At 35.6% G+C, this 27617-nt stretch overlaps 7 protein-coding genes across 7 annotated transcripts; 6 read left to right on the forward strand and 1 right to left on the reverse strand.

Annotated features, from left to right (window-relative positions):
- Positions 1 to 908: 908 nt before the first annotated feature.
- Positions 909 to 1386, reverse strand: GCK72_013204 (uncharacterized protein; the record flags this gene model as incomplete). Its single annotated transcript, XM_053729715.1, has 3 exons — positions 909 to 1115; positions 1164 to 1283; positions 1327 to 1386. The coding sequence occupies 3 exons, from the start codon at positions 1384 to 1386 to the stop codon at positions 909 to 911; spliced, it is 387 nt and encodes a 128-aa protein (XP_053584487.1).
- A 751-nt stretch (positions 1387 to 2137) lies between these two features.
- GCK72_013205 (uncharacterized protein) lies at positions 2138 to 3487 on the forward strand (the record flags this gene model as incomplete). Its single annotated transcript, XM_053729716.1, has 5 exons — positions 2138 to 2222; positions 2267 to 2345; positions 2402 to 2533; positions 2576 to 2658; positions 3405 to 3487. The coding sequence occupies 5 exons, from the start codon at positions 2138 to 2140 to the stop codon at positions 3485 to 3487; spliced, it is 462 nt and encodes a 153-aa protein (XP_053584488.1).
- A 296-nt stretch (positions 3488 to 3783) lies between these two features.
- GCK72_013206 (uncharacterized protein) lies at positions 3784 to 7181 on the forward strand (the record flags this gene model as incomplete). The annotated part of the gene is made up of 10 exons (XM_053729717.1): positions 3784 to 3975; positions 4026 to 4116; positions 4161 to 4239; positions 4467 to 4740; positions 4787 to 4936; positions 5877 to 5967; positions 6010 to 6088; positions 6508 to 6781; positions 6827 to 7004; positions 7099 to 7181. 10 exons carry the CDS (start codon positions 3784 to 3786, stop codon positions 7179 to 7181), a joined length of 1491 nt encoding a protein of 496 aa, XP_053584489.1.
- Positions 7182 to 7856: 675 nt separating this feature from the next.
- On the forward strand, positions 7857 to 9985 carry GCK72_013207 (uncharacterized protein; the record flags this gene model as incomplete). Its single annotated transcript, XM_053729718.1, has 7 exons — positions 7857 to 7991; positions 8039 to 8211; positions 8255 to 8389; positions 9036 to 9177; positions 9460 to 9591; positions 9681 to 9858; positions 9909 to 9985. The coding sequence occupies 7 exons, from the start codon at positions 7857 to 7859 to the stop codon at positions 9983 to 9985; spliced, it is 972 nt and encodes a 323-aa protein (XP_053584490.1).
- A 2975-nt stretch (positions 9986 to 12960) lies between these two features.
- On the forward strand, positions 12961 to 16276 carry GCK72_013208 (uncharacterized protein; the record flags this gene model as incomplete). The annotated part of the gene is made up of 7 exons (XM_053729719.1): positions 12961 to 13285; positions 14927 to 15005; positions 15124 to 15258; positions 15385 to 15526; positions 15676 to 15807; positions 15972 to 16149; positions 16200 to 16276. 7 exons carry the CDS (start codon positions 12961 to 12963, stop codon positions 16274 to 16276), a joined length of 1068 nt encoding a protein of 355 aa, XP_053584491.1.
- Positions 16277 to 19417: 3141 nt separating this feature from the next.
- On the forward strand, positions 19418 to 21665 carry GCK72_013209 (uncharacterized protein; the record flags this gene model as incomplete). The annotated part of the gene is made up of 8 exons (XM_053729720.1): positions 19418 to 19481; positions 19538 to 19616; positions 19669 to 19803; positions 19858 to 19999; positions 20078 to 20209; positions 21125 to 21302; positions 21367 to 21492; positions 21583 to 21665. The coding sequence occupies 8 exons, from the start codon at positions 19418 to 19420 to the stop codon at positions 21663 to 21665; spliced, it is 939 nt and encodes a 312-aa protein (XP_053584492.1).
- A 3646-nt stretch (positions 21666 to 25311) lies between these two features.
- GCK72_013210 (uncharacterized protein) lies at positions 25312 to 27436 on the forward strand (the record flags this gene model as incomplete). Its single annotated transcript, XM_003094719.2, has 5 exons — positions 25312 to 25512; positions 26445 to 26611; positions 26655 to 26789; positions 26842 to 26983; positions 27071 to 27436. The coding sequence occupies 5 exons, from the start codon at positions 25312 to 25314 to the stop codon at positions 27434 to 27436; spliced, it is 1011 nt and encodes a 336-aa protein (XP_003094767.2).
- Positions 27437 to 27617: the final 181 nt, after the last annotated feature.

Here is a 27617-nt window from a genome sequence, read left to right on the forward strand (position 1 = left end):
AAATCTTCGGAGCACGTTTTGAGCTATCATTCGTTGGATAATATCGAGAAATGAACAAATCCCGTAGATTTTTCCGAAATCAAAATGAAAAATTGCCTTTTCGACTTGAAAAAGTATCTGAAACCAGGATTCTTTGAATTGAATGAATGGATAATGCTCTCAGAATAATTCTAAAACTGAAACTTTATTATTTCTGACCTTGAGCTTTACGCTAAAAATTAAAGTAATAACGTTTTAGACCTGCTAATTTCTCAAATTTTTGGTTTCATGAGGGTAGATCAAAAATTTCCTTGCAGTTCTTACTCGGAGTCTGGGAGACTGTGCACTGTTCTTTGGACCACAACCCGGCTACAGTATGCCGGATTCTAAGGACACAACAGTTTCCTTACTTGATTTTATTAGTGCATTGCCCTTTTTGTTTTGTGATACTTAATTTGAAAAATAACTTCTGTGCTCCAGTAAACCCCTGCTCTAAAATCCCGCAGACACAACCAACTCGAAAACAACAATTATGATTTGAGCTTGTGACTCCCCTCGTATCAGCCGAATTCCATTTCTTCCTTCCATTCTGTCACTTTAATTTTTCGGCTCTGTTCGACAATAGCGGGACAATGGAGAACAAGCGGGACAATCCCCGAACAAGCGGGACAATCACCGATTGAACGGGATAATCACCGAATGAACGGGACAATCCTCGAATATCCCCGAGCAATCACCGAATGAACGGGACAATCACCGAACGAACGGGACAATCCCCGAATGAACGGGACAATCCCCGAATGAACGGGACAATCACCCAACTGATATACTCATCACATTTTTTAGTACTTGTGCCTATTTCTTTTTCTGGTTTTTGTTATCGAAAGAAGTTATTACAGTCATTTATTTATTTAATTATCATTAATGGGTTATTCTTCTTCAGTGTACTCTTCATCCTCAGCCATTTCCTCTCCTTCAGTGTACTCTTCATCCTCAGGCATTTCCTCTCCCTCAGTGTAGTCCTCGGTGTCAAGGTGTACACGAACGAGGTGGCTGCCACGGATTGTAATGGCTTCTATGCTTGAAAGGGGAAGTCGGTGCTCGAAGAACTTGAACCAACTGTTGTTGATGGAGCACTGAAAGTGTACTTGTGTGTATGTGTGTGTTTCAAGCGATGAAATTACCTGAAATCCTGCTTGAAGCACTTGGATGCGAATCGAGATGAAATTATTGGGGAGGGCCGGATAAATTCGTCTCTCTTCAGTGTCCCAAGTTCTTCGAAAAAAAGAATTGAAAACGATGCTCTGGAAAAAAAAAATGTTGAAGTAACACTTATGTACCACTTACGCCAAACTCTTCACGGATAGACATCAAAAAAATGAATTTCCTCTCGATTCCCTGTTCCATTAGAATGGATGTATGTGTCAAATCTAAATAAGCGTCTATTGTGGTTATAAATGACAATAAGGAACCTCGACTGAATGATTGCGTCGATTGCAATTTCGGCGCCTACGCGAAGCTCAAGAGACTTAACTTGAAATGCCAAAAAGTGCATCAAATCAGTCACTATTGGAGTGTAAATATGATTATTGGTAATTTGAAACAGCTTTGAACTTCTACGCCATTTTCCAGGTACAGGCTGTATACTTATGTCGAGTCGAAAAAAGCTGTTTTTCACAAAAAATCAATTTTTTCGAAAAGTATAGAGAGGGATCTAATTTCTTCTATCGCATAGTTTTATGCCTCCAGAGCAGTATTTTTCTGTATTTGAGATTCCATGGAAGACTTTCTCATTTATGAAAAAAATTTGAAAAATGAAGTGGCTGTATACTTATGTCGAGCAGTGTAGAAACCATCCCTGGAGAACTGTCTAGAATCTTCACACTCCTCTCATAAACACTTCTGTCTGCTCACATTCACATCATAACTATACGAGTCCCTCACATTAAAACTATGGGATTTATTTCTGAAATAAAATATCTAATTCAATGCATTGTTCTTGTATTCTCTCTGTTTGTCAACTCTCTTTTCTTCTATCTCGTCATCGCTGAATCCCCAAAAAAGTTGGGAAACTACAAGTAGTGTGCTATTTTTCAACCGGTAAGTTTCAGAATAGGATTTGTAGAACCTCATGACTCTCTTGAAATTTCAGTACGTCATGAGCAAAGCAAGCTTTTTCATTGTCATGAATTTAAAAGATAGTCCTCTTCAAAATTATCCGACAGCTGCTCTTTTGTTACTTTGTAAGTTAAGAATTAAAGATTTCAGACTATAAATTAAATTTCAGCCAGTGTTACTGGATTGTTCGGGGTTACACTTTATGCGATCTCGATTAATTTCATCTTCAGATATTTCGCACTACAGAGGTAACAGAATTGCTTGAAACGTTAGTGTCATATTGTGAAATCTTTGGTGCTTTCAGAGCCGGCCGTCTACGATATTTTGCCGGAAAATTCCTCATCGTTTGGATGGTTTATCCCTTTGTCATTGCGGTGATTGCAATGGCGGTAGTATATCAGATGGGTCCAAACGAACGTATGACTGCTCTTTTGAGGTGACGAAATGCACAAATTAAGTAGAATAATGTTTTTTTTAGACAAGATCTGAAGAAAATGTACGATTTGGATATTGACAAGGCTACGTATTCTGGATGTTTCTACTATACCATTGATGAATATGGTAACAAACTATTGTCGATGGTTACGTCTTTATTAGAACATAGAACAATCACATCTATAACCAAGCCTCAGTGGCTTTTATACATAGAAAAGGGGGGAGGAGTTTTAATATATGAAAACAATAAGTGATGCGGGGGAAGGAATGTCGGGGGATAAGAATGTGAGGATGAGGAAACAATATCAATCAGGAAGCAAAAGGGAAAGTGCAAAAGAGTTCAAAAGATTATGATTCATCATCAAAAAGGCACCCGGAATCGGGTTGACAAACATTGGAATTGGAAAGAACTCTCTGGAATTTTTTTGAACCATTTTATGAAGGTTATTCCATTATTCATCATATTCTACTTTGGAACCAAGAGTTATAGAATAATCAGAGGATTGATATCTCAAGGAGAGAGTGAATATTCTAGAAGACTGCAGACTCAACTGTACAAAGCATTGGTTGCTCAGGTGACTTTTCTAGTGAAATTATCATCTACTACTTCAGAATTTTCGGACTCTGATCCCCTTAATCTGCTTATTTCTCCCCCTTGGCGTGTACTCCTTAAGCCCATTAGATGACTTTCACATTGAGTGGGCTGGTTTGATATTCGAGTCTATGTATTCATTGTATCCCGCCATGGATCCGATTCCAATCATTTTTCTGGTGGATAACTTTCGGAATGAGTTTTTTAGTATGTCTAGTCAATAGAAACACATTTTGCTAATAAAACCCAAACCGCTCACAACAAAATAAATGAGTTTCAGATTTCTTCCGTCGAATATTCTCGAAAAACGAAGTGGCTTCTGTGACCCTTTACGAACCAAATATGGACAGTATCCCTCCTTGATTTTTGGTGTTTCGAATGTCTTTATTAAAAAACAACCGACTGATGCACACCTTTTTCGAATTGTGATACTTACTTTGAAAAATAATTTTTGTTCCTGGTAATATGGTCATGTCTAACGATTCCAATTATGTCTACTGAAGGACTCCAGTCATCCCCATCATCTAAAATCCCCCAGACACAGGCAACTCGAAAACAACAATTATGATCTGAGCTTGCCACTCCCCTATCATTTGACCGACCTTCCCCTTCAGTGCTAATCTGTCACTTTTATTTTTCTTCTTCTCTTTATTCTAACGATGGGAGCATTTCCCCAAATAAAGTTTTATATCGACTTGATCGCTATGATACTTGCCATCGTAACCAACTCTACACTCATTCTTCTTGTCATCACTAAATCCCCACAAAGACTTGGAAATTATAGACATCTCATCTGCTATTTTTCTGCAATATCGATTGTATTGGCGTTATTGCATTTTCTGGTCCAACCGGTAAGTTTCAGAAGCATTTACAGAACCGTAAGACTCTTTCGAATTTTCAGTACGTTATGAGTGAAGCAAGCTTTTTTATTGTCATGAACTTAAAAAATAGTCATCTTCAAAATCATCCGACTGCTGCTCTTTTGCTACTTTGTAAGTTAAGAATTAAAGATTACAAACTTAAAAAGGAATTTCAGCCAGTGTTCATGGATTGTTCGAGGTTACAATCTATGCGATCTCGATTAATTTCATCTTCAGATATTTCGCACTACAGAGGTAACAGGATTTCTTGAAACTTGTGACATATTGTGAGATCTTTGGTGCTTTCAGAGCCGGCCGTCTCCGATATTTTGCAGGAAAATTCCTCATCGTTTGGATGGTTTATCCCTTTGTCATTGCGGTGATTTCAATGGCGGTAGTATATCAGATGGGTCCAAACGATCGTATGACAGCTCTTTTGAGGTGACGAAATGCACAAATTAAGTAGAATAAAGTTTTTTTAGACAAGATCTGAAGGAAATGTACGATTTGGATATTGACAAGGCTACGTATTCTGGATGTTTCTACTATACCATTGATGAATATGGAAATAAACATTGGAATTGGAAAGAACTCTCAGGAATTTTTTTGAACCATTTTATGAAGGTTATTCCATTATTCATCATATTCTACTTTGGAACCAAGAGTTATAAAATAATCAGAGGATTGATATCTCAAGGAGAGAGTGAATATTCTAGAAGACTGCAGACTCAACTGTACAAAGCATTGGTTGCTCAGGTGACTTTTCTAGTGAAATTAACCTCTACCACTTCAGAATTTTCAGACTCTGATCCCCTTAATCTGCTTATTTCTTCCCATCGGCGTGTACTCCTTAAGCCCGTTAGTTGGTTTTAGCATTGAGTGGGCGGGTTTGATATTTGAGGGTTTGCTTGCATTGTATCCCGCAATGGATCCGATTCCAATTATCTTTCTGGTAAATGACTTCCGGAATGAGTTTTTTAGTAAGTGAAGTCAATAGAAACACCATTTTACCAATAAAACCTTCCTGTGGAAGCAGTGAACCGATCTCAACCAAATAAATGAGCTTTAGATTTCTTCCGTCGACTTCTATCAAAGAACCAAGTGGCTTCTGTGACTGTTTACGAACCGAACCAGGATAGTGTATCTTCTTGACTTTTTCTGTTTTGATTTTGTTTTTTTTTTTGAAAAACAACCGACTGATGTCCTTTTCGAATTGTGATCTTTCCTGTGAAAAATAATTTTTGTTCCTGGTAATATGGTCATGTCTATCGGTTTCAATTATGTCTACTGAAGGGCTCCAGTCATCCCCGTCCTCTAAAATCTCCCAGACACAACCAACTTGAAAACAACAATTATGATCTGAGCTTGTGACTCCCCTCCCATGAGCCAAATTCCATTTCTCACTTCTTTTCTGTCACTTTCATTTTTCTTCTTCTTCTCAAACGATGTCAACTTTCTCTCTAATAAAGTTTTACATTGATTTCATTACTGTGATATGTTCTATCATAACAAATTCAACACTAATCGTATTGGTCATCACAAATTCCCCACCAAAACTCGGAAACTACAGACATCTCATCTGTTATTTCTCTATTATATCGATGTTATTGTCGACTCTCGCTTTCCTTGTGGAACCGGTAAGTTCGAGGTCTAGAACCATTCCTGTACTTGCCATCCAATCCGGGCCGACTGTTTTAATTGAATAACTTTCTTCAAAAAATCGGATCAAGTCGAATAGTGGCTCAAAAAGAGGTGTTTGGAATTGTCATCGGATACAATTAAATCGAACTGAAATCCCACAGAAGCCTCCGTGACGGCTTAAACTGCAGTTAGTCGGCCCTGAACGCAAACTCCTCATTTTTTAGCAGACAACTCCTCATTTAATTTTTCAGTACTTGATTAGCGATGCGAGCTTCTTTTTGGTCATGAATTTGAAAGATGGCCTGTTTGAAAATTATCCAACTGTTGCTCTTCTGCTGCTGGGTTAGTCTGAAAAAGGGAAACTTCTGAAATATGTTATTTCAGACGGTCTTGCTGGATTGTTTGATACTACTATTCATGCAATATCAATCAGCTTTGTCTTCAGATATTTCGCCCTTCAACGGTAAGAATGCTCACCTAATGAGGGCCCTGCCATAGGGAAAATAGGGGAAAAATATAGGGGAAAAATATAGGGGAAAAATAGGGGAAAAAAGTTTCCTTTGAAACAATACTTTCTACTACAGACTGATCACAATAAGATGCCAAATGAACACGGAGATAGTTCCGTTACGTTCTGAACTAGTCATCTGTAGATTTGGAGCAGTATACCAATTACTTGACATATACGGTACCATATGTTTTCAGAGAAGGTCGCCTTCGATATTTTGCGGGAAAATTCCTCTGCATCTGGATGGCTTACCCTTTTGTTTTCGGCTTTATTGCAATGGTTATTCTCTATCAGCTGGGCCCTAACGATCGTATGACATCACTGTTAAGGCATGTTACCAAACACACATTACTTGGAAAACTTCAGAATTTTAGACAAGATCTGAAGAATATGTACGGCTTGGATATTGAAAAGACCACATATTCTGGAGGTTTCTATTGGACAATTGATGAGTACGGAGATAAAATATGGAATATTAAAGAAGCGTCTGGAATCATGGTTCTGAATATTAAGAAGCTTATTCCATTATTCATCATATTCTACTTTGGAACCAAGAGTTATAAAATAATCAGAGGATTGGTATCTCAAGGAGAGAGCGAATATTCTAGAAGACTGCAGACTCAACTGTACAAGGCATTAGTTGCACAGGTGACTTTTTTGGTATGATGAGCTGTAGTACGTTTGGATTTTCAGACCCTGATCCCATTGTTCTTCATATTTTTCCCTCTCGCTGTGTATGGCATGGGCCCATTTATTGGTCTTAGCATCGAGTGGGCTAATTTAATACTCGGATCTTTCTTTACCGTGTACCCTGCTCTGGATCCAATTCCCATCATATTTTTGGTGGATGACTATCGGAATGCCTTTTTGAGTGAGTTAATTCTAAAGAGGACACATATCCAAACTGAAATAATCCTCTAGAAACAGAAAAAAAGGAATTCTGTCAAACTGAACTACATTTCCAGACTTCTTCCGTCGAATATTTTCAAAGCATCAAATTGCTGCGGTGACATTCTACGATTCGAATATGAATACTTTCCAAGCATGATCATGTTATTTTTTGAATTTCTCATTGATTTTATTCGATTTTCGCGAATAAACATTCAGTTATGTTCTAGTTCAATTATAAATTTTGTAATTTTCCGGTTATTGGAAACAGATGGTTTATCAAAATGGAATACTAATTCAAGAATTCATAAGCAATTGACATGACAGTAAACTTTAGTTGGAACCAATTTTTTGCTGTCTCTTTTTCTGATTACCAGGCATTTGTTTTTCGTTGATCTAATTTTTTCTGTTATTCTACTGATGTTCCAAAAATTCAAAGTATCTACTTTGAAATTTACAGTTTCGTCGTTATGACAAATGTATTGCCTTCATATAACCTCATTAGATTTGATTTCTTGTTCGAGTTATTCAAACATCACAGCTCAATTCCCGATGAACACATAGCCAACTCAATACTCTTCCTGGTCATTCTGATGTTACAGAAATCTAGTCAGAAACTCATTCCCGAGAGATCAAAGTAGACATCAAAACAACTCTTAATTCTACTAATGAAATTATCGAGACACGCGAAATCACGAGTTTTTTCCTCTCTTTTCCCCCCGTATTCATACTAAACTGCTTTCAAAACGTAAACTCAAGAACCTATCTCTCTCAAAAAATGAGTTTATTTCATCTCGCGAAATCGTTCATTCAATTTCTGATTGTTCTATTTTCAATGCTCATGAACCTCATTCTAATCATCCTGGTGATCCACCAATCACCCAAGAAAATCGGAAATTACAAGTATCTCATGTGCTATTTCTGTGTGATGTCGATGATCTACGCTGGTATTGATTACATTGTTCAACCGGTTGGTATTGCGGATGTTACAGCTATCATTATTATTTAAAATTTCAGTATATTCACAGTTATGGATCCAGTTTCTCCATGATCATGGATCTTAGAGACAGTATTTTCAGCAAGTTCCGACAGGTTGCATCTGTATTGACAGCCTCTCTAGCTGCATGTTTTGGAGTTAGTATTTATGCGATTGCGATCAATTTTATTTATCGATACTTGGCGATTCAGAGGTGATTAACACAAAAAAAAATGGTATAAATTTTTGTGTTTCAGAGAAGGACGCACCCGATATTTCCATGGTTTTCGTCTATATATCTGGCTTACAATTCCAATATTGACGGGCATCCTTTGGCTCAGTGTTGCATGGTTCTTGTTGGATTATGATGAGGAATTAGCTGAGTATTTGAGGTGAAGAAATGCATTAACCATTGTTGTAAACCCGAGATATGGTTTTTTTTGGAATATTTGAAACCGAAATTTTTTTTATAAATGAAAAATTGAGAGTTAGTAGCGAATTTTTGAAAATGGAACGATGCATGAGTTCTTTAAATAGCGGACGATCAATAGAGAAAGATCATTGCTCCCAGATAATTCACAAACATTTTCTGCTCATTTTGAAGCAGAAAAGATTCTTCTAACTACTAGAGTTTCGCCCCGTTGTAGATTCTTTTTATACTATACTCAAGAACTCGTTTGAGAATTCATTCGCTAAAAGTTTAGTAAGACAATAAAATATTTTTTCCGCTGTTTTTTTGGGAAACTTTTTATCAAGACTAACTGATTGGTAGAGTCCTGGAAATGGGATCACGAGAATGAAAATTGAATATGTTTGGAGATTTATAAAAAATCATATTTTTAGTACCAGAAATACACGGTTTTTATTTATAAATCAACCTCTGTTCTTTATTTCTTTCTAGAACGCAATAGGCATCCCACTGCACCCATGAAACAATCACAGTTATTAACATTTAAAAACAGGAATATTCACCCAATATTATTGTTGTCAGCTTGTCGTTTATCGCTTCCCTAACCAACTAACCAAATTAATTTCCAGAGACAGCATCAACAACAGCTATGGCCTCGATGCAAGTGAGATAACACTAACTGGGTGTATGTACTTTAGACCAGATGAGAAGGGAAACTTACGTTGGTGTATTGAGGATACAGTCGGTGCAGGGATATTGTGTAATGTTATGGTAAGGGAAATATGAGAATGTACTTTTTGATAGGAATTGAAGAGGCTTCAAACAAAGATGAGAGCGCAATAATTCGATTTCTGATTTCCAAATTTCACTAGACTTTGAAACATCATTTTCAAAAATTTGTCTTTAGCATAACCCAATATTCCTAACCGGGCTCCACTGAAATTCTGTCTCATGACAAATTTTCAGTTTCTTGTACTCTATATACAAATTTTGAATAGCTATTTAATAATGGAATTTCCTTGTGTCTCAAAAACATTTCTCCCCAATTTCCAGGCAATTCCATTCTGTGTCATCTGCTATTTTGGCTACAAAAGTCACAAGAAGATCAGCAAAATCACTGCGAATGGAGAGAGTGATTATTCGAAGAGACTTCAGACACAGTTGTATAACGCACTTGTGGTTCAGGTGAGAATTTTATTTTACTGTTTCAAAAAAGTCATGTAGAAGATATGCCTCTTGTGAAGCAATTGACTTTGCACGCACTATTTTTTCAGACAGCCATCCCGGTGATCTTTCTGTTCTTCCCAATTGGTGCCCTTTTCACTGCTCCACTCCTTGGAATCAATCTGGAAAAAGGAAGTTTCCTGGTCACATTCTTCTATTCATTCTACCCAGTTGTTGACCCGATTCCCACTCTTTATTATGTGGATGAGTATAGAGACGCGTTTATGAGTGAGTTTAAAAGTGTTTCTGAAAACTCTCAGAAATTTATTTGTTTTCAGATTTTTGGAGAAGAAAATTGTCAAAAACTCAGATAGCCTCGGTGGTCACATTCGACGCTCACGTGGATCTTCCCTAGAACTTCGTTTTGGAATCAATCCAATAATTATTCATGAAAACGATGCGCTTCTACCCTCCTTAACCACACTAATTCCACCAATTCCTGAAATATTGAACCAAATGAACGAATACATTTGTATCCCACACACTCCGCGAATAATATTTTTCTTTACCTCATCATGTGATGTGGGAAAATGAGGTGTACATGAGAATAACACGTCAGGAGAAGAAAGAGAAACTAAAAACGAGATCACTGTTTTGATTCAAATTAATTTGCGGGCGTTTCTCTTATTTTTTGTAATTTAGATAATAAATATAGTAGATTCACGGGATTCAATCTTAAAGGCGTATTGAGGACAGTTATGATATTTTCACATCATAATGTATGCACTTCGGCGAGAGTTCATTTTCATACTTCAAGATTTTTTAAATTCAGTGCACAACACGCTGAAAGCAAGCGCCGGAAAGTTTGGTTAGTGAAATGGCTGAAGAAAAAAAGGCGGCCTAGAAATTCGACTTCGGCCGCGTTGATTATTTATTTGCCGGTATTTTCAATCACTTTTATTGTATTTCTTCAATAAATTCTATAGAATGTGACCAACATTGATAGAAAAACACTAAAAACTCTCGAAAATAACGCCAGAAATAGCACCATAAAAAACCAACTCTACCGAATTGAAATTTCTTAAACTTTTTCACTGATCAAACGTTCCGGTGCTCGCTTTTAGGGGGTTGTGCACCGAACTAAAAAAATTCTTGAAGAAAGAAAATGAACTCGAAATAAAAATAAACGCATTCACTATGATATGAAAATACGATAGCTGACCACAATTTGTCTTTAAAGTGTGTAGATTTTTTATATTTTGAACTTGTTCTGGCAAAAATAATTGAACAGATTAGTATGAGAGCTTGTAGTCGACTTCATAAATGTATTGAAAAATTATTTCATAGTAGTCCCCAACACATCAATACGCACGGTTGATGAGATTTATCGATGGCTAAACGAAGATTGTTCTGAGCAAATTCAGATTAAAGATAAGAGTATGGTGATACCGTATATTTTTGAATTTCACATTCCAAGTTCAGTTCTTGTTTGCCGTTTGCAATTTTCCCCTGTTTCTCGCCTTTAAATTATTTGGGACTTGATTTATTCCAGCAATGAGTCGCATGTATTTGGTATCGTTTACATCTCAAAAATTATCTGGATCTTTGATTGATGAATTCCAATGAGGCCGGTTGATGTTTCAGTTCGACACTTGGGAAATGTGTAGTCGTGTCTGGCATGTCTAGAATCTTGTAAATCTCGAAAACATGATGACAACGTCAATCAGAAAACCTATAAAAGCGCTGAAGATTCGTGTTATGGTAGTGGAAGTAGGTTTTCGATGGAAAACGTTTTCGTGTAGCTTCTTGCAACCCACTGGACCAAAATTTAGGTCTCAAAGTTTATCAAAGTTTTGATTTGAAACAAGAAAAGAATATGAGTGAAATAATATATTTAGATATAACTTGTCCTATTAATTATTTCAGTGAAACATACAGTCATAAATATGCCCCCCACCCCCAAATCGATGTTTTCGGAAAATATAGTTATTTTTTCTGGAAATACGTTATTAAAGTCGAATTCAGCGTGTCAAAAAACCTGCACTCCCCAGTTTTGAGAAAAAATATCGAAAAACACGTCCGGGATCACCAAAAAGTCGCTAAAACGGCGATGTCCCAAAAAATTAGAAAACTTGGGAGTACAAGTTTTTTGACACGCTGAATTCCATTTTGATAACGGTTTCCCAGAAAAATAACTCTCTTTTCCGGAAACATCAATTTTAGGGGGAGGTGCATATTTCTGACGCGCACTGTAATCTTGGAATCTTTTTGAAATTCTTTTCCAGTCTTACCACCACACAGTCTCCCAAACCCCGAAAAACAACTGCAAGCGAAAGTTCTCAGTGGAGCGCAAAGGCCGCGCGCTACAGTAGTCAAAAATAATTTTTTATTAATTTTTCAACTGAAAATTTTGATTTTATTCAAATTACGAACAATAAAGGAAATAAAAAGTGAAAATTGTCCATAACAAAAAACGAGAAAGGCAAAAGCAACATTTCGGAAAAAAGAAAACTATTTTTGGAGCAAAAATAAAGGCGCTGATACAGATCGAAGTTTTGGCCTGAAAAATCGGTTTTTCCATTATTTCTCGAAACTTATTCGGCAAAAAAGTGACCCATCCATAATAAATGAAGATCTATTTATTGCGGATTTTTTGAGCTATAATAGAGGTGGAAATGTCAAGAAATAGAGAGCTGGATACAGTTTGAAGCCGAGAATTCGCCAAAAAATTTTCAGTGGAAAATGGTGTTTTCTTAGAAAAATTATCAAATGCAACACTCAAAAGACATGATATCATGGTTTTTATAAAAATAATTGTTTTTCCTTGATGTATTCATAACATTAACCTTTATTGGAGTGACTTTTTCATCTTTAGCTTTACGCTAAAAATTAAAAAATGCACTTTTAGACCTGCAAATTTCTCAAATTTTTCGTTTCGTGAGGGGAGATCGAAAATTTCCTTGCAGTTCTTACTCCGACTTTGGGAGACCGTGCACCAAAAAAAAAAATCATTGTGCTCCATCGAGGTTCAACCAAACCACAACTTCCAATCCCCTCCAATCATCAATTCCTTTCACAACTCTCCAATTTTTTTGGACTTTCTTTCCCATAATTCATTCATCTAATGAACCACATTCATTTCCCTCCTCCTGCAACTTTTCCACAAACTCAAAGATCATTTCATGCTGTTCGAATATGGACTAACGTCACTCAATCCGGTTAACAAAAACGAACTTTTGATATCGCTTTCTGGTCACTCTCGAAATATTATAAACTTTTTCACGATTCTAATCCCCCAAATAAATCTCAAATTCAATTGTTCCTCGTAATCCGTTTTACTCTCTGAAAAACAAGCATATTCCTTCTTTTTCCAGCATTTTTTTCTGGAAAATGGCCTCAACATTTTCCGTTATCAAATCCTCCATGCAATTCCTAACCGTCACATTTTCCCTGATTATGAACTGTGTTTTAATCTATCTTGTTATCACAAAATCCTCAAAGAAAATGGGAAATTATCGACATCTGATGTGCTTTTTCTCGGTGTTCTCTATAGTTTACGCGATTTTGGATTGGATTGTACAACCGGTCAGTGTGATGGGAGATCTCGTTTTACATAAGGGTTTTCAGTACATTCACAGTCATGGAGCGAGCTTTTCGATGATTATGGATTTGAGGGAAAGTGCGTTGAGTCCGGATGTCGCGTTCTTTTTTGTTGGTGAGTAGAGACAACGATTCTAATGAGCAAGAGGATACTCAAGGAGTAATGAGCGTTTGAGAAATATTGGTGACAAGTTCTACATGAAACAGACTTATTTTTCTTGCTTCAGATTATTTATGCATTTGAAATTTTGGTCGGTTTCACTGAGCAGTCTTCATGACCAGCAGGAGTTTTCATTTGATATTGTAATTACTTGTTTTAATGAGAAATATCCGAGTTAAAACAGTTACAACTCAAAACTGTTCTAAATTGAAAGTTTCCGAATTAAACCAGAATTAACATAGGGATGCGAAGCCTAAGGTCGCGTAAACGCGCTCAGTCGCGGAGCGTTTGGCATGGTGCCAAATAATGACTTGCCTGAATCCGATTTAAATTTAACGTTTATTTGTCGTATCAAAAATTCAAAAATTTTCGTTGCGGACCTTACGCGTCACACCACTGTGGCTAAATAAGTTTTGAGCTTTTGAAGTTTTGGTCTGTTTCACTAAACATTAGAGTGTCGTCTCGCGAGAATCAGTTACAGCACTTCGCGAGAATTCCAGCTGAATCCAGCATCGTCTCGTTTTGTTCTGTCTCGTTTTGTCAAGCATAAAGTTCAGCATATTCTCGTTCAGCATAATTCAGCAAAGTTCAGTTCAGCAAAAGTTCAGTTACAGCATATTCCAGCACGTTTCATTTATTTTTCATTCCCGCATAATTTCTTGCTGGACATTGCGAGAATCTCGCGAGACGAACGTGGTCCTTCTTTTGTATAAAGAAATTTAATTTTGGCGTTTCTTATCATTTTTTCATGCAAATTTTTACGAAAGGAATGTTGAAAATAAAGCAAAATTGACATTTTTAGAACCGTGACCTTCGAAAAAAGTTCAAAATGAAGGAACACTGTACTTGATTCACAATGAAAGACCACGGAAATAACACTTTAGCATAGATTTTTCTATTTTTCTCACAGAAAAATAATTCACGTTCGTCTCGCGAGATTCTCGCAATGTCCGGGAAGAAATTATGCGGGAATGAAAATAAATGAAACGTGCCGGAATATGCTGTAACTGAACTTTTGCTGAACTGAACTTTGCTGAATTATGCTGAACGAGAATATGCTGAACTTTATGCTTGACAAAACGAGACAGAGCAAATCGAGACGATTGCGAGAATATGCTGGAATCAGCTGGAATCGTCTCGCGATACGACACTCTACTAAACATGCAAGTTACAAATGGAACAATTCGAAGATGTTAAACGTCCAATTTTGAACATCTTGCTGGAGCTTGGACTATTGGAGGTGCCTTATTCAGGGCATCGCACAGTCTTAAACTTTGCTGGGAACGTATATTTCATATTCGCTTATCGTCGACTTCGAGAGTTATCAAGCCCCAAAACTGAACCACTGTGAAAGCTTGATGGTTAAACTTCCAGTGTATGATGATTTTTGAAAAACCAGAGGATTATTCAAAATTTTGTTGCAAATGGATAAAATCTTTTTGTAACAGAAGTTTCTAGAAGTTTCACATCCCTGATAAAAATTTTAGTTCAAATATTCAGTAAGCAGAGAATTTCATACATTGCTGATTCATGCATTTGCCAATTAAGTACTAAACCATGAGTACAAGTACTGTAACCTTCACCACAATGTTTCAGCATCACTCGCCGGGTGTTTCGGTGTCACAATCTATGCAATTGCCATCAACTTCATTTTCAGATACTTTGCACTTCAAAGGTAAATTATTGAACTACAATGATATTGAAAAGTGATATAATAATTTTCATTTATGAACTAATTGGAACATAATTTTTTTGGAAATATGATAGCGAATATCAAACCAACCCATTTCCAGAGAAGGCCGTCTTCGTTATTTCGCTGGCAAACGTCTTCTCTATTGGTTCTCCATTCCAATTCTCGGTGGATTCTCTTGGGTTTATCTCTGTTGGTTGTCAATGTACCCTGAACCAGAATTCACTGATTACTTGAGGTATTTGAAGACCATTCAATAAAAACATTAAATAGAGAATTTGTGATTAGCAGTTTAGGAAACTGCAGATTTTTCTAGAAGTTTTTGAACAATATTGCTCTCCACGTTCCAATTTCAACTTTTCAGAGACTGCATAAAGTCAAGCTACGACTTGGATGCTGAAAATATCACTTACACGGGTTCATATTTCTATCGAATCGACAAGAATGGGAATGTTAACTGGAGCATTGAGAACACACTTGGAGCAGTTGGATTGAATGTTTTGATGGTGAGAATGACATGAATAATCTGTATAGCAAATGCTAGAACTTATTCCGAATATATTTCTTCTGAAACTGAATTTTTCTGTTTCAAGTATTTGATGTTACTCGAGAACCGATATTAATGCAATTTGAAGTTCAAACCTGTTTCTTCCAGTTGATCCCATTCACGACAATTCTGATATTCGGCTACAAAAGTTACCAAAAAATCAATAAATTGATGTTACAAGGGGAGAGTGATTACACGAAACGACTTCAAATGCAGCTGTATAAGGCACTGGTTGCTCAAGTTAGTAATTCAAGATGAAACGTACACATTCCTTAAAGTTTTTCAAAGCTCTATTTATGAAAATCATGAAACAAGTTTTACTAGTAAATACTGTTACACATAATCCACTTGAGCTCAAACTTTATAATTTTTATTGCTGATTTCTTCATTAATTTTCTTTCCAGACAATAATCCCCATGGTCTTCCTATTCTTCCCAATTGGAATCTTATTCTCTGCTCCTCTGTTTCATTTGAATATTGAAAAAGGAAGTGTCATTGTCACATTCTTCTATTCTTTGTACCCAGCAGTGGATCCAATTCCAATAATTATGTTCGTAGATGATTTCCGGATCGCATTTTTTGGTAAGGTTGGAATAGAGAGAGAGCCCGAGCACGCGAGGTTAAATTTTCAGCATTCTGCACTCCAAGACCTCCAAAGAATCAAGTTGCGTCAGTGATTTCTGCGGATGCAACTGTTGATGTTTCATGAATTCGATAAAAGTCGAGATCTCAAAATGATAACGATGCCAACATACTTTATAAACAAATAAAATATTCTCAAATAAATTAAAAATATAAAGCTCTCACAGTTTAAAAATTATACACATCTTATTTCATTTTTGCGAGTACACCTATTACTCAATGAGTGCAAAAAAAAAACTGTTTCTTTGAAGTCTCAAATTTTCCATGTGATACTTTCTCTTGTTTGACAAATTTTTATAACGGAAAAGAAAATGCATACATTCTCATGAAACAAACAATTCCATGTGAGAAACTCCGAAACGTTGTAAACTCAAATCAATTCAATGGTAAAGAAATCTGTCTTCTAGAGCCGCTGCTGATGTCTAATAACGATGCGATAATAAGATTTCCAGAAACTGCACTTTTTCAAATTTTGTCAAAATCAATTTTTATTGTTACGATTTCTTTTTCAGATAATTCATAAAGTCAAGATACTGCTTGAATGTTGTTTATGTAAATTAATTCATGGATATTTCAATCGAATTGATAAAAATAGGAGTGTGAACTGGGGTAGTGAAAACCCACTCGGAGCAAGTGGGCTCAGCTTTTTCATAGTGAGAATCGGATCAGTTGTTGATATTTGAAAATAATTTTAAACGATTATTTTATGTTTCAAACTACTATTATTAGTTGACTACCTTAACTAATGTAATGCATAGTTCATTTCACTTAGCCATCAATTATCTGTTGAAATATTTGGAGCTTGAACGACGTAGATTTTATAGAAATAAAAGATTTTGTTGAAAAGCTGAAGAATAATTTTTCTTATTGAACGAATTAAACAAAAAATATTTCAAAAGTACAAAACAAGTTTCTAAGTGTGTTTTTTTCAGAATTCGAGACAAAGATGATGATGATAAAGCTTTCAACTTGCTCATTTCAGATAAATAATACTATAATGATTCCAAAAACGTTGCTGATTCACAACTAGCACTAAAACTTCTGAGATCATAGTCCAACCAATAAACTCCTAGAACTTATAAGGATATGCACTCTTGAACTCTTCAATCTCTGCACTGACTAATCCCCTCTTCTCTTCTTTTTTCAAATATTTTTTCTTTTTCTCATCTTTCCAAATGAATAAATTTTCAATTACACCATCAAACAGATACATGTCTACAACAAAAAGGATATTACCTGAAAGCTCTTCTGTCTTCTCCCAACTCCCCTCCCCCTCAAAGTTCTCATTAATCTATATCATTTTGGCCACAACCAACAGACACACTTCTCTCTTTTTCTCCCCACGTGAGATATGTTATTCGGAGCGGTCAAGTATACGATTCAACTGATTTCATTCATAGTTTCGTTAGTGTCTAACGTATTACTCATCTACTTGATTCTGATGAAATCACCAAAGAAAATGGGAACATACAAATACTTGCTTGTCTATTTTTGCAGTTTCTCTATATTGTATTCTGTGTTGGATATTATTGTTGAACCGGTGAGTTATGAAAATAGAAATTAGGAGGACCCTCGCTCCAGTGAAATTATTTCTGAGCACCGAAAAGAAAGGATAAGTCTATTAAACTTTAATGGGACTTTAGACAGTTTTACATTTAATACGAAACAGTAGAATATTGCCAACGAAAGTTCAGAATTACACTACCTGTCTGAAAAGATTTCACAATTCTTAGAATAACTCAGTGAATTTGAAAAACTGTTTGTCCGCTTGGGAAAATCTCACTAGTCTGCCTCGTAATATGCGAAAACAATCATGTTTATACATATGTATGTATAGAAACAGGGGGAAATCACAAACAGGGTTAAGAGGAATTCCGTCTTCCGTCATTTCAAGATTTTTTCCGCCTTTCTCCTACAGGATATCAGCTTGAAAAGTTTGTTCGACAACTCGAATTAACTGATATTTTTGAGTTTTTTTTGCAGAAAGTATATCAGTTTTTACAAGAAAAAAAAACTAAGTTCAACACAAATAAAACCCAATTTTAGGCGCTTTTTTCAGCAATACAAGGTCAAGATCGTCTTAAAAAAGAAATTTTATTCCGCCTTCCGCTTTCCTTTCAAAACCCGTATTCCGCTCAACTCTAATTACAAAGTTAGTAGTGCCTACAGTTCCGGTTGTACGTTAAATGCTCATCATCTTTGAGCATAATGAGATCTCTGTCTTTGGCTAAAAGTTATAGCCGCAACCAAACAACATAGTCGTGGTCTAGTGGATAGCTCAAGATTTGATGTCCTCACAGTTGCCATTACTTAAAAAAAACTTGATCGCAATCGAGCGCAAATCGAATTTTCTCGAAAAAAGCGATAATTTGTAAATCGATGCGCTTCGGCCATCTTGGGACCAAGATATCCGGACAGAAAATCTATTAATGCAACAGTACTGCACAGATGATTGACTAATTTTTAACCGGAATCCAATGGCTTATACCAAAGTTGCATGAAAGCAATAATTTCTGATCCGGAAGTCAGAAATCGGATTTTCATGGCTCATACGTTAAAATAGCCCTTAGAATGAAACTATCGATATTAAACTACTATCGATAATAAAAGTGAACAAAATGAAACATTTTTTTAAAAAATTTTTTTCACCTTCATGACCAGTATGTACAAGTCAATGTCGCACCAAAAGCGTCATGTTTTTATCCTCTCATCAAAAGCTGCCAATACAACTATGACTTTCTAAATTGCACTATCTGCAAAAGCTTATAAAACACCATACAGGCCAGGGCCGGGCCGAGGGAAGATTTTGCCGGCCCGGGTGGAAATTTTTTTTGAATTTTAGCACCCCAAAAATAATTTTCAAGTGTTTTTTTATAACTAAATTCACTGTAGAGCTAATCAAATTCCTCAATTCAATCGAATTTTTGAACAAAATGGCGGTGAAAATATGGAAATCGGCCCGGCGCGTGACAAGTATGCAAAACACAATAATGAGGAGCAGAAAAGCGACATTGAAACTTCCCCATCCTCCCACTTGAAAATAACAAAACGAAACACAATTAATTGTTTTTTTACCGAAACAAATATTTACTGTTTCCCCTACCTGATTACTAGAAACCAATGGAAACCAAGATACTTTTTTGGATCATCGCTTTTTCATTATTATGAGAATTCAATATTTCAGTACATTCACAGTCACGGCTCCTCGATGTTCATGATGATGAAACTACACCATTTGAAGCACAACCCACAAGTAGCTTTCATGTTTGTCAGTGAGTATTTTTCTTCATTTTCTGAGAACTACTTATGAATTTTCCATTCATTTCAGCTCTGCTCTGTGGCTGTTACGCGGTTTCCATCACCACCATAAGCATTCAGTTTGTGTTCAGATACTTTGCAATGGAGAGGTTAGTATCATTACTTTTGAATACGAATAAAGAGTAAGTGATTCTGTTCCAGAAAAGGCCGACTATCCTATTTCCGCGGGAAATATCTGGTCATCTGGTTCCTCGTTCCTCTTATTGCAGGAGCCACGTGGATTATTCAAGACTGGGTTTTCTTGACTCCAAATCCAAAAATGAGTGAATATATTAGGTACGAGTGACAACGTAATAATAACACAGTGTGTACCAAAAATTAATATTTAAGTGAAACAGTTTACACCAAGTACGAGGTGAATGTCACTGAAATCACCTACGTCGGTGGTCTTTACTATCTGCCTGACGAGAACGGAGTACCTCAACTGGACTATAAACTACTCTGGGGCTTCTTATCGTTCTCTGTTACTATGGTGAGTATTTCCGATTTCTTGTTGTTTATCTCGTTCTTGAAATCAAAGTGATAAATCTCTAATCTCCTTATTTCCCAGGGAACCACATTCTGGACGCTGATAATATTTGCCGTGAAGAGCTACAAACTGGTCAGGGAGCTGCCGAAACACGGAGAATCTGAATACACTTATAAACTGCAGTCTCAACTTTTCAAGGCATTGGTTGTGCAGGTTAGTTTTTTGAGGGAACAAAAATTTTCTGTTTCACATTTTTTAGTAACACTGAAAAATAAATGTGACGTTAATCCAGTCCTTTCAGGCATTCAATTTAGTATTTTTGAGATTACCGGCTACACGTAATCTAAAAGTTGTAAAAATGTCACAAATAGTCAGTTTCCGCGCCATTTGATCACTCACGAGGGTGTTCAACTGCAAAAACTCGCACTAAAGGGGCTATTCACCTCCAAAAAACAAAAAATTCCGCAAATAAAAGATTTCACAAATAAAAACGCCACATCGCAATTCTTGCTACAACGCACATTGAACTGGAAAAATAATTGGCTATGAAATGTTCATCAAGTAACAGCGAAATTTAATAGTAAATAAAAATAAAAATGAACTTAATATTATTCTCGGTAAAAAACCTAGTTTGCAAATGATAACTGTTATGGAACGTCACTGAGCCGGTTAGAAATATGACACGATGCTTCCAAAAACCGAGTTATGCAACTTCAAAACCAAACTTTTAATGCTACAATGCATTATTTATGCATTTTCAAATTAAACCCCTTCATCACAAGTTATTTTGATAAGTAGCTCCCGGATTTGAAAACTCATTTAGAAATCAGTTTATTCAAAAGCTACAAAAGACGAAAAAGAAAAAAACTGAATATTCCGTAATCTTACGAGATTAGTTTCTCATCTATATAAATTTCACCGGAAATCTCTTTTTTGAGTAAAAAATGTTTTGTTAGAAACTGTACGTTTTGTGAATACTATGCATTCCATTAAACTCCACCCCTGAGTTTTATTAGATTCCAAATTGTGCTGCCAGATACTAAAATTCCAACATTTCTCTCCAAACCTCTCCAACTCTCATGCAATCTCAAAAACAGAAAATACATATTCCATCCATAAATATTCCAGGCGTCCATTCCGATCATCTTCCTATTCATCCCAATTGGAGTTCTATTCACTGCCCCTCTGCTCCACTTTGATATTGAACCCGCTAGCTTCTTAGTCACCATATTTTATTCAATGTATCCGGCCGTCGATCCACTTCCCATTATGCTCATTGTAGCGGATTATCGGGAGGGATTGTCTGGTGAGTTCAATTGGGTGTGGAAAAGATTTGGAAACGGACACATGAAAGATTCTCACGATTTCAGACGTAGGTTACCAAAAGTTCAGACTAGATACGAAAAAGACGTATACTGAAAACATAAAAAAGGCAGTCATGGGAAACGAGCAGAGTTCGAGAAATAAGATCTTGAACTCCGGCGTTGAGAACGAAGGTATTATCGCTGTCTCAAATCAATGTCCACAAAAATATTATAGGAAACAGTATTCAAATATGAATTAATCAACAAATTAAAAAGTTCCAGAACTATGCCGAAACCTTGCTGGAAAACGGAGGAACAATGTGGGATCTTCTTACACTGACCAGCAAGCGACCTCAATTTCATAAATACCTTTTTTCGTTTGAATGAATTTTTTGAGTACCCATTCGTTTTTCTTTGTTTTCCGTTTTCTCCGAACAAATATATCAAATTCTATTGTGAGTCAAAAAAACAACCGAAAAACGTGATTAACCCAACGAAATTTGTAGACCAGAAGACCGCCTCACACTCCTTTTTTGGCAATTCAAGCGAATCTCGTTTTCAGATTTTTTGATTTTTTGAATTCAGAGTAGTATCTGAAAATTTGAGAGATATGTGACAAATTGTTTCTTGTGTTATTTGTCGAATGTGTACACAGTATAAGGTTTTCACAAACTCAAATCCTTGCAATTTTTTTTACTTAATTCACACCTCATATTTTCTCACGCAACTCATTTGCAGTATTAATGAAAGTTACTGTGGTCTGACCTTTTCTCGTTCCAGCTATTAAATCAAGTTTCACATGGATTAGTTTCATTCACATTGACCAAATGACCTTGTATGAAAATAGAACACATTTTGATTCAGGAAAAAAAGTTTTTCCTTTCGAAGTATGGTTGTTATTTTGAAATTTCTTACTCGCCGTTTCTTATCCGCTAGGTTACTTTATATTTTTTATATGTATTTCTCCTGTTTCTAGATGTTTTTGAAACAAACCGGTCGGAATATTTTTGCTGAATCTTTCAAGGAACGGTTTCTGGAAAATCAGCTCTATTGAATTCCTTCAAATATGTAGGTCCAAAAACAGTCACCAAAGTAAGGTATTTAAATAAACTAATTGCATTATGAAACTGTGTTTTCCAATTTATTAGTCCCACTGAAACAAACTTCATGAAAAATTCAGATTAATAATTTTTCAGTTGCCCACAACTAACAACACACGATAATTCAAAGTGAACCTATGCAAACGCGCTCTTTTGAGAAAAATCGCTTACCTAAAATTTTTTTGTTTAAACTGAAAAACTTTGTCAAGAAATAGTTTTAAGGAGAAATATAATCGAGAAAGGCCAATTTTTTGAAAAAACAAAAAATATCAAAAAATTTCAATTTAGGCGTCAAATAATATTACCTAAATGTAGTCTTAATTTTCCCGTTGGCCCCCATATGATCCAATCGGCCTAGACGAGATTTCATTGAGAACGAAAAAGTGATGATACGCTTGTCGATTCACTTCCTTCCCACTTACTCATCAAACCAGAACAATTCCTGATGAGTTCATTATTATTAGTTCAAAAAACTAAAGGTATTGAAATCCGTGAAGCGTATTCTCATTTTCTTTTCATTTTCGATTCTTTTTTTTTACGAGTTCGATTTTTTTCGAAAATCAGTATTTGAATAAAAAGTACAAATTCGGAGGAAGGGATATTGCAAGAATGACTCCATTTTTAACGAATTTTCAGAATTACCTGAATTTTTAACGGTGTACCTTTTGGAAAAATCTAAATTTGTGTACATCCTATTGCAAACTAATTAGTTTTCGTTGAAGTCTCCAAAAGTTCCATAGACCTTTTTTTCGAAAAGAAGTCGACAAAATGTTTCCCTGTTGTTTCTTCTAGTAATAATGAGTTCACTGAAACTTTTGGGTATTCTCATTCTGTCTACCGAGAGCGGCACCTTTAACCTGTTTAGAACTTCCACTCTCAGCATAAGCGCAACTTGAAACAGTAAAACACAGTAATCTCTGATTTGTTATTTCTGATCACCTGACGTATACATATATACAGTCTATAAACATTCCAGACATTTCCCCAATGAGTATTTTATGTTTAGCTTCCCTGTTTAACATGAGGTGACGTTGTTTTTCGCTCAAGCATGTTATGTTTTGCTCACTGTTCTTTTTGGCTCTCAAACAACGTGGGAAATATGGGAGACCTATAAATATCTGATAATGAGAGTGACCCTCGGCTGTTTTTGTGTGTGTGTGTTCCAATCGGAATCTAGATAGAATTTTACGAAAATTTCACTAGTCGGTGTCCTATTGAAATTAACATATTTACAATCAGAAAACAACAAATTGAGATTCACCAAAGATTATTTTGGCTGTTAGATTTTGTGAAGTTTGTTTCTGTTTGATAAAAAAACGCTGCAACTCCCCTATAAGTTGGACTAGAAAAACCTGTCATATGTAGATTTCGGAAAAGTGTTATATTTGGAATTGTTACTGGAATTACCCAGGAAATGCGAAGATTGTTTTAGTACGTTCAAACTAGACTACGGACGATTACGAAGAACTGTCTGTTGCCTACTTACTATATCCCTAAAATAGAATTATTCATGTTTCGTAAATAAAATTTTTCCTGACTAATAGTAACTTGAAATTCTTCTGCACAGTGTGATTTGGTACATTTCATTTTCAAATTATATGTTTCTGACTACATGCTGATTCACCTGAAAGTTGTTATCGTGTGCTCTGAATGTTTTCGCTTGAAATTCATACTAGATTGGCCTACAATTATATTCTGAACAACCCATAAGAATTCTAGTTTGTTTTTGTACTTCCTTGTAAATTTTAAAGCAATGAATTCAAGACATTTTGTTTCGATTACCAGAGAAGTCACCAATAACTGTAGATTTATCTCTGTTTCATATGTAGAACTTGTAGCTTGTTGATAAAGTTCCGAAAATTTTAGTCTTATTTGAGATTAGATCATCAAAACAAGTTGATTTCCTAATGTAGAAAAAGTTATTTTTTCCGGAAATTGGTTTTTTTTAGAGAAGAAGAGGAGGAGCTAAGGTTACGTATACTGTTATTATGTAGGTGGATTGTGCGAAAATATCTTTTTGAGAACTTTGTGTGCTCGCAAGAAGGTTTTCAAGAAAATCAGATTCGTGCTCTACTAATAAACTTAATGATGAATTTTTAATTTATACCACCTCAAAACAGAGTTTTTTTGTTGATAAATGCCTCAATAGCTTATCTAGACTAGACCTCCATATTGTTCGGTTTCAAGAATGTGAAAAATAACAGTTCTCAATAAATGCGCAGTAATTTTGCTCTAAACTAATCTCATAATTTTATAGCAACATTCGAAAACCGATTTCTGAGGAAAGTTCAATATTTACATGTCAAAAATATCTGCACATGATAGTTTTCAGAGTTTGTTTTCGATTCACGTTTTCATTACTTGATTTCAAAATATTCCTGTTTCGGAACTAGTGGTTTAGTGGTGGTTGATTATTCAGCAGTATTTCTTCTTCAATGTTGTTCTGAATTATCACCAAGTGAAAAATGTTAATGAATATTGCTTTTGAACATCACGAAGAGTTTTATTTCACTCCCAAGAGTGCTATAATTAAACTCAAACTGATCAAACAACTTGTGAATTTTGCGAAATTTACTTGTCAGGGAAATCATAAAGATTTAATTGAGATATTGATTCATATTAATCGAATTCCAACCTTCTCACATGCAATTTTCAAAAAAGATTAATATGATTTTATTCTTAAAGTCTCACTGGCATTTTCCCTTTTCCTAATCCTTATCCAGCATACTCCTCATCACTTTTCCCCGAATAATAGTAAATTTCAAAGAACTCATCTTCCATTCATGACCGTTGAACACTTTGCTCTGAATACTCTCAAATTTTTGATCCTTCAATTCTCTTATTGAACTTTCACTAGATCACACCGCCCAAAGTCCAATAATTCCAGAATTCAAATCATAAAAACGAGCCAATGAAACAAGAGACGGCATTCGATGCGATGAAGTCATCTGTCCAAACAATTGCATTCATTTTCTCTTGTTTTTCAAATCTCATTCTCATTTTTCTCATCTGCACGAAATCACCGAAACGACTTGGCTCCTACAAATACTTGATGGTCTATTTCTGTGTGTTCGCAATTTGTTTTTCGGTTTTGGATATTATATTGCAACCGGTGAGTACAAGGATATTGGTAAATCGAGCAGCGGGTTTCAGATGTAGGCGTTAATAATATGGTGTTGAAACATTAGGAAACGATTTTTTAAGTATCATTCAGTTCAACAACATCTATATTTATTCATTATTTAATTATTTTTTTTATTTTATAGAGCCGTTCAGATAGAAAATATGAAACAGAAGATTGGACAAACAAATCTTCTTTAAAATACTCTAAACTGAGAGTTGCAAAACTGGAGCTTATAGTGAAGAGAAGTAGTTTTCAAGATTTCAAACCTTATCTTGAAAACTAATTTTGAGAAAAAAAACACTATTTCAATATTTCCATAAAAACTGTATTTGAGGTGTCTCTGTAATACTTTTTCCACTTCAATGGTTGAAAAATATATATTTCTGCAGTATAGAAAAGAAAAATAGAAAATTATTACTTGTCAAGGCCCGGATAGTGGGCGCCAAATTTCAAAACTTTCAAAATTAAACATTTTTTTTGCAAACAGTCAATTTTTCGACTATGACAGAATTAGAAGAAATTCTTAAAAACCATCAAAAATGTTTTTAAAAATTGTCGAAAAAATTTTCAAGGGCAGGGCCTTGACAAGTATATAAAAATTAATTTTTTGTATAACTGCAAGATCGAAAGTACATTTGTCAGAGATATTTATGTACAGTAGACCTGCTACTCCACCAACTTCAACAAAAATTTCCATTAGCTCTCACAAAAAATGTTCTAAAAATTGCTAGATGCGCGGTGCGGTTTTCTTGATAGAATATGCTTGATTGAAGACAACAAGTGCAAGAAAATATCATCAGAAAACTATAACTATTCATTTAAATTATGTTTCATCCAGATGTTGAAATATAAACTACTAATTCACTGATGTTGATATATTTACTACAAAGAATTCCACATTTTCATTTTTCGTTGTTCAGTACATCCTCTCCGCCGGCCCTGGATTCATCGTCATCACTGAAATCAAGAACACTTTCCTGGGATCATTCGGGGAAACTTGTCTACTCAGTTCCCTATGTGGTTGTTTTGGATGTATCCTTGCCACGATTGCCATTCATTTCATTTTCAGATACTTTGCTCTTGAAAGGTGAGTTCTCTGATTAATAAATTAGTCTAGTTTTTGATTCCAGAAAAGGAAAACTGCGTTATTTTCAAGGACAATATCTCATCGGGTGGCTCTCAATTCCAGGTATTGTAGGTGCTGTCTGGACTATTGTTACCGTCTATTTCTGTGCTCCGAATGATATCACTATGGAGTATTCTAGGTAAGTCAAGGACATAATTACAGTAGCCAAACATATGTAATTGTTTTTTCAGACAATTGATGAAAGACCACTACCAGATAGACCTAAATAATGTCACCTACATTGGATCTATCTACTTCATAAAAGATGGAAAAGGAAACTCGATGCCGAATGAGTTTGCACTTCTTGGAATGGCGATTCTGTTCAGTATTATGGTTAGTTTTTCTGTTTCTGGTGCATTGTTAATACGAATTGATGATCACCCTTTGATCCATACGGGATAGTAAAAACTTCATTTTCAGGGCGTCTCCTTATCCATCCTTGCATTTTTCGCAACCAAATGCTACAATCGAATCAAGACTCTGATCTACGAGGGAGAGTCCTCATTCACCAGAAATCTCCAGAAGCAACTATACAAAGCATTGGTTGCCCAGGCATCCATTCCAATGTTATTCATTTTCATGCCTGTTGGACTCTACTTAACCCTTCCACTCGTTGGAATCCAATTGGAAGTCAGTGGAGAGATTGTGACGTTTGTGTATGCTTTGTATCCGGCGTTGGATCCGCTGCCGATCATTTTTATCATTGACAACTATCGATACGCGATTTTTGGTAAGCATCAAAAGAATCAATTTCAGTTTCACGAGATTGATAAACTCCTTATGTAGTACCTAACTTGTTTATATAAAGACCACACGGATTTTCAGATTTCTTAGGCTGCTGTCACCCAACAAATCGAGTGAATGCAGAAGATGAACCTACAAGTGTTTCCAGACATATTTCTAATTGCAATTGATTTCTAATTGTTTGTTTTCTGATATACATTTTTGAACACTCAAATTTCCCATT

This window comes from Caenorhabditis remanei, chromosome IV (assembly GCF_010183535.1).
Source record: "Caenorhabditis remanei strain PX506 chromosome IV, whole genome shotgun sequence".
NCBI classification, from domain to species: domain Eukaryota; kingdom Metazoa; phylum Nematoda; class Chromadorea; order Rhabditida; family Rhabditidae; genus Caenorhabditis; species Caenorhabditis remanei.